Source organism: Leptopilina heterotoma, unplaced genomic scaffold (genome assembly GCF_015476425.1).
Source record: "Leptopilina heterotoma isolate Lh14 unplaced genomic scaffold, ASM1547642v1 Lhet_175, whole genome shotgun sequence".
Taxonomy (NCBI): Eukaryota; Metazoa; Arthropoda; class Insecta; order Hymenoptera; family Figitidae; genus Leptopilina; species Leptopilina heterotoma.
This window is the reverse complement of record NW_025110891.1, coordinates 411,375-423,115: the sequence shown is the minus strand read 5'-3', so window position 1 is coordinate 423,115 and position 11,741 is coordinate 411,375. Positions and strand designations below refer to the sequence as shown.

The 11,741-nt window shown below is 28.0% G+C and overlaps 1 protein-coding gene across 1 annotated transcript in view; it reads left to right on the top strand.

Moving 5' to 3' along the window:
* The first annotated feature begins 7,498 nt into the window (after positions 1-7,498).
* LOC122499770 (histone-lysine N-methyltransferase PRDM16-like) overlaps positions 7,499-11,741 on the top strand; it is a 385,029-nt gene continuing 380,786 nt past the window's right edge. Inside the window, exon 1 of the mRNA XM_043608275.1 lies at positions 7,499-8,138. Within this exon, the coding sequence (XP_043464210.1) occupies positions 8,102-8,138 (37 nt within the window). The 5' untranslated portion in view covers positions 7,499-8,101. The remainder of the gene's footprint in view (positions 8,139-11,741) is intronic.

Sequence of the window (11,741 nt, the reverse complement as noted above, 5' to 3'; positions counted from 1 at the left end):
TTTTTTTTAGTATTGAGTCAGAATTCGTGAAATTTTCACAGAAAATAAAAAGTATTTTTTTTAAATCGAAATGTTGAAAAAACATTTCTATTTGGCCTTAAGAATGTGTGCACCAAAGAACAGAAAAAAAATAATTTTTTATAAAAGTTATTGCAAAATTAATTTTTTTGCAAGTTTTTAAACAAAATTTTATTTCTTCCAAATGAATAAACCGATTTAAATGAACCAAGCGGGAATATAAAGGGGATAAAATATACTTTCGTTCAGAATAAGAAATTTTTTAAAAAGTTTATTTTTTAATAATTATTTAATAAATTTTTTATAAACAATTAATTTTTTTAATGTTCAGCGCCTTTTAAAAATTTTTAAAAAATATTAACATACACTTAAAACTATAAGAAATCAAAATCCGTTGAAAAAATTTAGGAGCGACAATTATTTTAAAAGTTTTAATGGAAATTATATTGGCCCGGTGTAGTGCATCAACGCTGAACTTAATTTTTGATCATTTTTATGGTTATATGTGGACTTTTTCGAGATAATCGCAATTTAATAATTTTGGAGCAAAATCTTAATTTTTTTTTATTTTTTATTATAAACCTACATGTTTTGTCAAGTCTTATCATGCGGTTTTCATTAATTTATCGATAATTTAAATGTTTAATTTCATTGGTTCTTTAGAAAAATGAAAAGGGCCCATATTGTCGGTCATTTGCAAAAGTAATACGTATTTTAAAAATGGAGGTGTGGAAAAATTTAAAACCTCTTGATTTTTCATCTTTAAGGTGCTCTGGACTGTAAACAATTCTTATCTGAATAACTTCTCAGAAGAACCAGAGATATTGATGTTAGAGTCTTTTTCTTGTAATTGTCGAAATAAAAATTTGGATATTGCGTAAATTTTTTCATAATAGAGACAGTCAAAAAATTTTAAATAAGTTTAAATAATTTGTCTCAGGCACCCGGAGTACAAACTCTGCATATCTTTACTTTAAACTAATTTTTTATTTATTTATAAAAAAAAATTTTTAATGCAGAAATTGCTTTTATTTAGCATAAATAACGAAAATCTGGAACGCTGAGACGAAATACCCCTGGATCTGACAGTCATATTATTTTTATAAATTTTTAGCTTAAGTGGGTACCCGGGGGCGAGACAACGTAGAATTTCTTGGGTGTGGACACAAGGATTAATCAAATTTTTAATAAAAATTATTTAAAAGAATTCTTTTTGCCGAATTTGTTCAATAAGGCGTCAAAAGATGCGTCTGAAAAAGATCTATAAAATTAAAGAAAAATATTTATAGGTATTGGGTAGCTCCATGCCTAAAAAATCAAAGTTGTCCCCTACTTCTTCGATTTTGTTAAAACATCGAAAATTAGAAATGGAATACATGCCAGTAACAAACCCTAAATCGAATTCGAAAAATTTAAAAAAAATTTGGATTTACGAGGTTTTTAAATTTTTTTTGAAATTTTGAAAATGGTATATCTCAAAGGAAAATGAATAAAATTTAATGAAATTTTCAGGGAATGCTTATTGTTTACAGACAATTTAAGAAAATATTTTATAAAAAAAATATTATTTTTTTTAAACAAATTATTTAAAAAATAATTTTTAAATAAACAATTTTTTGAAAAGTGCCCTTTTTTTGCTTTTAATAACAATGATTCGATTCCCACTTATTTCACGAGTATTTTCCAAAAAAAAATCGATGGAGGGTCTGAAACTTTAGGAGATATTGAATTTTTTGTCCTTGCGCGCAACCGTAAAAAGCGCATTTTCAGGATATACTCTACATACAAACTAATGTTCAAAATCACCTGTAAATCGTAAATTTTAACCGAATTCAATTTTTCTTTTTGGAAAATGTCAGGCTATAAATTTGTAAGAATACTGTGCATTTTTTAAATGTATATTTGTTTAAACAAATTATTATTATTATTGTTAATTACTAACTTTTTACATATTGTACCTAGAGAGGTGTATTTTTTCCAATTTTCCAATTTACCGGACCTTACATAAATACACTGAGAAAAATAGAGTTTAAAAAACTGGGAGTCAATATTGAAAAAACTGGACTCAGTCCAGTAAAAGTACATTAATTCATTTCCATCAAGCATCTTAGGGTGTTGCGTATAGTGTATAGAGGGCCTTAGTTCCAAATGTCACTGTGAAGAGCATTGAAACACAGGCGAAGATTATAAGGCGCGCTGCAGTGTGCATAGTAGAGCAACTGGACTCAGTCCCCTACTTCGAAATTTTCACAATAAAGGAACGCAGGCGCGGAACCTGTCAAAATAAATAGCCGACGCGACGCGAAACGAGTGTTTCCTTGTATTCACTTCGTCAATTTTATATAAAAAAAACAATAACCAATCATTAAAAAAAAGAAAAATGTGTTAAATGCACTCTTTATATATTCATATTCCTTAATTCACAAGTTTTATTCTTCCCACATCTTCATACTTACAATTAACAACTAAATGCATCGGAAAATCTTACAATCATACGGGATTGAACATCTACCTAATCATACAACTAAATATACGCATAATTATAAATCGCACGCTTTTACATTAAGCCTCTCGGCTACGCAATCGATGGGGGAAATTTCCTATTCCCAATGGGAAGTAAACGATTGGTTTAATAATGGGCCATGCTTGGCGAACTCCGTTCCATTATTGGAACATTAATGGCAACCATCATTGGACCACCAATGGTTTAAACTTGGGATGATCACGCTACTGCCAATGATCGGTAGCCAAGCATCGGGCCAATATTAGTTGCCAAGGAATTGCCAAGGAGACAAAATCGATTTTCAAAAGCTTGATTTTTTATTGGCAGCCAACAAAAAACCAAGGTTTTGAAAATTGATTTTTCTTAATTATTAATTAAAATTTATTTTTAAAAAATATATTTTTCAAAAATTTATTTTAAAAAAACATATTTTTTAAAAATATATATTTTTTTAAATTAATAGAACATATTAATTTAATTTGTCACCTCTGGTAAAACAAAGATGAAAGACTGATAAATTCCCTCACTTTATATTTTACAGTGGAGGGATAACTGTGAATGTCTTTGCGAGAGAGGAGCAGGTACTTATATAGAGCCAGTGAAACAGGTCACAAGCGAGAAGAAATCACTAGCATGCACTCTGGCGGCGCTTGTCGGAACTGTTTTCTGGCGCGCATGCATATCCTGACATTATCGACACAGCGCTTGGCAACCAACGTTGCGCCACTTCCGACAAGCGCCGCCAGAGTGCATGCTAGTGATTTCTTCTCGCTTGTGACCTTTCTCACTGGCTCTATATAAGTACCTGCTTCTCTCTCGCAAAGACATTCACAGTCATCCCTCCACTGTAAAATATAAAGTGAGGGAATTTATCAGTCTTTCATCTTTGTTTTACCAGAGGTGACAAATTAAATTAATATGTTCTATTAATTTAAAAAAATATATATTTTTAAAAAATATATTTTTTTAAAATAAATTTTTGAAAAATATATTTTTTAAAAATAAATTTTAATTAATAATTAAAAAAAATCAATTTTCAAAACCTTGGTTTTTTGTTGGCTGCCAATAAAAAATCAAGCTTTTGAAAATCGATTTTGTTTCCTTGGCAATTCCTTGGCAACTAATATTGGCCCGATGCTTGGCTACCGATCATTGGCAGTAGCGTGATCATCCCAAGTTTAAACCCATTGGTGGTCCAATGATGGTTGCCAATTGTTTTGCCAAGAAAAAACCATTGGGTACCAAGCATGGCCCATTATTGAACCAATCGTTAACATTGGCAACTTCCCGTTGGGTTTAAAAAACATTCCTTACCAATGAAATAAATTAGAATATGCGTCGATTTTACTTTGTAATTAATGTAAGTATGGATGTCAACAATATTCATAATATTGAATAAATAATATTGTCAACTAGTTTAAATTTGATACGGTTATTAGAATTTAATAATAAATAAATAAGAAACATTAATTTTTTCTTAATAACCTTGAAACCTTTTTTAAGTTTGACAGTCCTCATGGTAAATTTGATTATTCTTTTTTTTCGTGTACAAAATAGTGAATTGACCTAAAATGAAATGTATAATTAATTATTCTCACAGCAATATTTAATAATTTAATGAACTTAACTGCACTGCATAATAGTTGAGAGTAGTAAGAGTAAGTGAAACGGTAAGATAAGTGAACGACCATTAGTGTGAGAGAGAGAGAATAACTTGTGGTTTTCGAGTAGGTATCTACTTTATGTGCACGGCGTTCATTTTTCGAAAGAACTGGACTGAGTACTATTTGTTCAATATTCGCTTCTATTATTGACTTGTGTTTTGTACACTGCCGCGTTCTTTTAACAATTAAATGAGAAAGAAATTTCTCATTCCAATTTTTTATACTCTTATTCCCTCTTAGACTATATAAACAGTCTTGTTTAAGCTGATGAATGGGATAACTTGTGTTGAGTCCCAAACTGTTCAGCTATGAAACTTCTAATACTATAGTGTGTACCTGTCACATATTATTCTATAAAGGAGTACTACACTGACTGCATAAATCATTTTTCCATTTTTCTCCGTGTAGATAAATACAGATGCAGATTTAAAACCTAATTATTAATATTTAAGCCAGATTTAAACAAATTATTATTGTTTATTTCTAATTATTTACGGAATAGTATACTAGAAAAATGCAGTTTTTTTTAATCATGCAAATTTACCAAACTTTTTCAAATCCCGATTAACATTAAAAATAAAATTATAATTTAAACAAAAATAAGAATAATAATAATTTGTTTAAAAATTGTTTAAATAATAATTGTACTTTTAATTTTAATCTTGGAATGTCCATGCCAAAAAAATTAAAGTTGTCCCCTAGTTCTTCGATTTCTATGAAACTTCGAGAAATTGGCACAGAACACATGCAAATGAAAAGTGTGAAAACGATTTTATAATTATTTGTTAATCACGATTATAAATATTAAATAAATAACAAATTGCCTATATTGAAATCTTTTGAAATTTAAATACTTTCGGAGACATTGAGAACAAAAACACTTTATTGAGTTTACAAAATTAAGTAAAATTATCTTTTGGAAAGCAAAATAACATACAATTAATATTAAATTTAATTGTTATTAACAATTATTTAAACAATTATTTTAAACAGATGAGTTTTAACTGAAGTAAATAATGATAACATTATTTAATTTGTCATATCAATTTAAGAAAATTTATTAATTTTTTGTTAATAAAAAATTTTTATAACAATAAACCGCAGCACAACTAACACACTTATCCTATCGTTAGTAGGTATGTAATATCATTATTTACTTTGTCAAAAATATTTCATAAAATTTATTAAATTTTTGTTGCGAAAAATGTTTATAACAATAATTGTTTTAAAAAACTATGTTTGTTAAGCTTTTATTCCAGAGCTCTAATAATAAACTTCTGATTTTATAGAAATCAAAGAACTAGGGGACAACTTTAATTTTTTTGGCATGGACATACCCAGATTAAAATTAAAAGTACAATTATTATTTACACAATTTTTAAACAAATTATTATTATTCTTATTTTTGTTTAAATTATAATTTTATTTTTAATGTAAATCGGAATTTAAAAAAGTTTGGTAAAGAATGATTAAAAAAACTGCATCTTTCTAGTATACTATTCCGTAAATAATTAAAAATAAACAATAATAATTTGTTTAAATTTTGCTTAAATATTAATAACTATGTTTTAAATCTGCATATTCTGTATTTATCTATTTATGTAAGGTCCGGTAAATTGCAAAATTGGAAAAAATACACCTCTCTAGGTACAATATGTAAAAAGTTAGTAATTAACAATAATAATAATAAATTGTTTAAACAAATATAAATTTAAAAAATGCACAGTATTCTTACAAATTTATAGCCTGACATTTTCCAAAAAGAAAAATTTTTAGGCATGGAGCTACCCTGTTCTAATATTTTTTAAAGCTATGGCCAAACAACTTTTTTACAAAATTTAAAGTGCAAAAACATATATAGTTTACATAACTTTATGAAATGGGCTGAAAATACTCAGGGATTAACACGAAATTTTCGTTTTGTTCAGTTATGTTTATTATTATATACAAAACGAAAGTCTATAGGTACATGTTTAGTTTTCAACTTTGAAGCAAAACAAAAGTTCATTTTTTGTTTTCTATTTTTAACAAATTTTTGGTTAAGTAAAATAACATCAAGAAAAGAGATTCCTTTTTATGAAAGGAAGCATTTGTTGTTACTATACTATAATATTTAATTTTCAAGAAATCATTGTTTTAAAAAAGCTTATAGTTTTTATTATTTGAAAAAATAATCGATTTAACTTGTAAATTAAATGAATTAAATATATCATCATATGCAATGAGAAAAGGCATTTCTTATTTTGAAGTAAGATTTAATTGGGTTTATTTAGTTGATAAAATTGGTAATCTTACTTGCAGAATAATATTGTTTAAATGACATATGCTTCATTTAAAAGAAACTTCATTTAAAAAAGTTTTAAATTCATTAAGGTTTTTAGATTTAATGCTTTAAATTTTTTAAAAGAAATGACAATTTTGCTCGCAATTTTGTTCAGTGATTTGAAATCTGCAAATAAATTAGTGTTAAACCCAAGCAGACATTACAATATTCAATACTGCTTGCGTACCACTATAGTAGCCCGTCTCGATATCGTGAAGGTTAAATATGTTTGAATTAAACTTAGATATGGTTGACTGTATAGGAAAGATTATTTAAGTTTTATGTAAATATAATGCGTCAATCATTGACCTCTTTGATTTGCTAGATTCGAGAATTCATTAAAATTGTATAGTTTATTTCTTTTTAAAGACGAAATTAAATGTGACAGTTTTTTGTTACCGCCTTAAAGACGAAATTCATAAATGTTTTTAATTTCGATTCTATATGTTTAAACAAAAGCAAAATTGAATGTACATTGTGTTTTGATGATGGTTCCTAAAAATACTTTTATTTGATGTTCCCGGGGAGACCTAAAATTAAAAAAAATTGAACCCTTTTGCTCTTGCTGCATGAGATATTGAGGCTAATGTAATGTTAGCACACACAACACACACAAATATATATCCGGACATTTTTTAAAAATGAGTTTTGGATTTCTGAGGTCAAATTATATCAAAATATGTCAAAAAATCGCAATCGAAAATCTTTGCCAATAGTATAGTTTTTATAATTGAGATCTGTAAAAGAGAGCATCTATCCTGTACTTTACCGCTTATTTTAAATAAACCGAAGTAGAATAATTTCTGCACAAGTTCGAGATTTCTTATGTTCAGAAAAAATAATAATTGAAAAAGGAAGCAAATAGGGGTTAAATCAAGAGATAACGATTGAGTCAATGAACTTGTAAAGAGAGAGAGAGTGCAAAAGCAACTCCGTAATACAAAAGGCACCAAGGGAAGTGTGTAGAGTGAAGTTGGATGACGACGACGACAAAGACAGCGGCTGATCATTGGTGGACAGAATCTAGGAAAGCTCAGTGGTGGGGAGAGTGGAGCAGGTTGCGAGCAGTCCAGGTGAGGGAGGGTGCAAGGAGGACAAGAGGCTTATCGTCGACGGCCGCAAGTCCGCGACGTCGACGCAACGAGTTTACGAGAGGGAGAATATACGGAGGAACGTCGTTCAGAACAAGGAGGAGGAAGAGTTCCAGTGGAAGGGGTTCCTGTGATGTGACGAGGAAGGGGGTAACGGGGAGACCAGAGAGGGTGGAGAAAGAGGACAGAGAAGTCTCCTCTGTCGGGAGACAAATCCATCGCGCGTCAGGAACTCGTACGGACCGAAGGGATATATTAGTGATCCTCTTAATTATAGATCGGATCTATACGTGGGATAATTTTATTCATTTTATATACTAGATTTTTAAATTGGTTTTTTTATTGATTTCGGTTCGTGAACTTCTATGAATACAAGTGTTGCTAATTCAGTATTGGATAATTTATGAGAATTAAAAACTATTAGAATAGTGGAGCGCATGGCTCACGACGTTCTTAACAAGATCTGTGCTTTGTTTTTTCATTTGCTGTCCTGTGTCCAGCGATGAGATCTAAGCCGATTGCTAGAAGACTTGCACAGGGTGAGTTTTCGAAGATCAATGTTAAATATACATTTAATCTTTTCATTATTTTTTTTATCAGGATGTTAATACTTATTTTACACATAGTTTTAAAAAGTGAATACATCCTAGAATTCCTTTGGAAAACCTCTTTTGGTTAATAGTATATCTACTTATATGGTCTGCTTGTATAGTTAAGAAGTAAATTAATTATTCAGTACTTTTAAGACTCTTTGAAAAGTATGTAATTGTTATTACTGATAAGCTTTGTTTAGACCAAAACTAAAAGTTCTCTTTAGAGATACAAAAATCTGGTTATTTGAGTTTCATTATAATTTACTCTACCGCCTTTTATTTAGAATATAGTTTAGAAAAATATACATAAGAAAAGAGGAACTGTAGTTAGCGGAACTGTATCCAAAAATAATTTACTTTGAACAATATTTTATTCATTATTTCAATTTCGAAAAGTGTGTTTATTGTTTTTGTTCATTTTCATTTCATTTTTGTTTAATATTTAGTATTAAAATTGTTATGTCTAATGCTTTGTTTGATAAGTTTTAAACATAATCCTTGAAGACATGGACGCAGAACTTTTTCTTATTTAAAGTATAGGACTTTAGGAGTCGTTCACAAACTACATCACACTCTTAGGTTTGGGTGGGGACATGTAGAATAAAAATAATAAATGTATATATAAAAATATGAATTAAAATAAAAAGTGTATTCTGTATGTAAAAAATGTGATTAAAGAAGGGGGGTTAAAAGTTAGTCCAATATAGCGTTACATACTTTGTGAACGACCCCTTAGCAAAGATCTTGTTAAAAGCAATACAAAGAGAAATGGGTGTTATTTTAACACTGAATATGGTGTTACAACCTGTGAAGAAATTTCCCTAAGTTTCTTTACCTGAAGCTGAAGTTTAGTAGGTTTCTAGTGGGTAAAAATGTAGAAAATTGGTTAGGGCTATTTTAAGTGACGCTCGATTTTTTTTTTAAATTTAGGAAAATTTTGCAAGAGCCGTACGAGGACTGTACAGTGGCATATAGAGAACTTTCATTTGACAGTCATGATTATAGGTTACTTTATATACATTAGGTATTTAATATAAATAACATTATTAAAAAAGTTAAGTACACTTACTTAGTACTATATAAATTTTGAAAACAGATCAACATAAATTAATAATCTGAAAGTAATTATACTTATTATTCATTATACAAATTGGGTAAAATTTGTTATTATTATATTCCAATACATAGATACATAATAAATATAATATAATTATATTATAAATAAAAATAAATAATATAACCTAAAATTGAGTAAAAACCGACAAGTTGTACATGGAAAGAAAATGTTTAAAAAAATTTTAGTGTATATATTTCAGTAATAGGGACATTTTATTAGATCCATACAAGAATTCTACTACAATTTTTTCATGGTTAGTCTCTGTGAGAAATTTATAATATCGAAAGTGTTATATACCAAAAATTAGAGAAATTAAAAATTTTATTCCAATTCAGAAGATAAAATTTTAGCCCATATTCAGGAGAAAATACTAATTACAGAAAATTAACTACCGAACCTGGAAAACTACCCGACCTGGAGTCGAGAAACCAAAATAGTTTTTATAAGTGACAATATGCCATTATTAGGTCGCACTACATCCAATTACTGTCAATTATAATTTGTCACCGTAGATTCAACCATTTTTCCGATATCACGGAAAAACCTTGGACTAATTTTTGTTGCAACTCAAAATATGTCTATGTTAAATGACCAGGCCCGGTTAACTCTATTGTATGAATGCGGCAGTTTTTGTCGCCACCTACCACCAACATAGTAACTAAATTTACCCCAGCTTGTACATCTATACATACAATAGATATAGATAAACTGTATACATATCTATATACACACATCATATACACATATACATCTATATACACACATATCTGTATACACATCTATATCTAGCTATTATATATATATATGCATATATATATAATAGATATAGATATACAAGCTGGGGTAAATTTAGTTACTATGTTGGTGGTAGGTGGCGCCAAAAACTGCCGTATTCATACAATAGAGTTAACCGGGCCTGTTAAATGACATATAGAACGTGGTGCCATCTACGAGGTTCATTTTTGTTGCTGCTCATAATGAGTCACTTTTGCGACTCATTTTGAGTTCAATTTTTCTCTATGAGAACAAGTTGTTCATTTCATGATCATTTAGCTTCCTCAATATAATATATACCAATTGTTTAATTTTTTATTTTTGAATAATTATTTCAAAGTGTTAAGAAAAAATTTCAAAAAATAAAAAATTTCAATTTTTTGTAAAAAATAAAAATATTGATTAATTTTATAAATATTGATAAAATGTATACTTTATATACATGAATTGATTCGTTTTCATGTCGGGAATACAATTTTGACAAGAATTAATAAAAATTTTAATAAAGAAAAAAGTTATTTTAAAAATACAAAAATCAATTTTTTTAAAAATTAAAAAAATGATAGAAAATTGTTTTTCACATATTTTTGAAAATCTTGTCTGGTTATAGGTATTCATGACCGTAATACATCTACCAAATTTTATCAAAATCCGTCAAAACGTGTGAGAGAAAATTTCTCCACAAGAATCGGTGACATACACTGTTAAAAATTTTTGTAGGATTTTTCAGAAACAAGCAACGGAAATTTTATGCAGTTACATCTTACGTAAAATTTAGCAACGTTTAATTTTTTTCAGATACATAGGACTGAACAAATATTCAGTCCAATTCACCAAAAATTTTGTGACCGTTTCGTAATTTTTCGTAACACGTCATTAGCTTGAAATTTATTTTATTTTTCCTGAAAATTTTGCTACAGTTTTGTTCAGTTTTGATAAATTAACTATATGTAACTAAAATGTTACATATTGTTTAATAATCAGAACTGAACAAAACTCAAAAAATATTTTCAATGACACTCATCAGGGATAGCTAAATAGAACATAATTTACATTAAAATACAAAGTATAATTTAAAATGTACAACTTCATTATTTCTAAGTTTGTCTTAAAATTTTTTCTATTCCACTAAATTTTCAGTATAAAAATTATTTAAACTTAAAAATATTTAATAATAATGCTAATGTTTAAAAATGATTTATTTGCGGTTTATAAATAAATTTGGTCAAAAAATAACTGGTAAATAATATTAATAATATTTATTTCTTACTTTTTATACACAAAACTATTTATTCAATCAAATAATATTAATCATTCATTTATTAGTAATTAAATTTCATAAATATAATTCAATTAATAGTTTGAAACAAAAGTTTTCTTTCACAAAATGTATCGTTCCTTTGATTCCTCTGAATATCACGCTCATCATAGTTACGGTACTGGTTCCTAGCATGGACATTCCTTTCTGCAGGACGATTTTTCTTCAAAAATATTTAATACGTGTAATGGAGTACGAATAAAAATAGATTTTGTACATACTTTTTATTTGTAGAAATATGCTTCTACTTTTTAATCCCAAGAATGATCACTTATGAAAACTTTAAAAATAATTTATAACTCTTCTTTACTTATTTAAATACTTTATACAATAAAACATT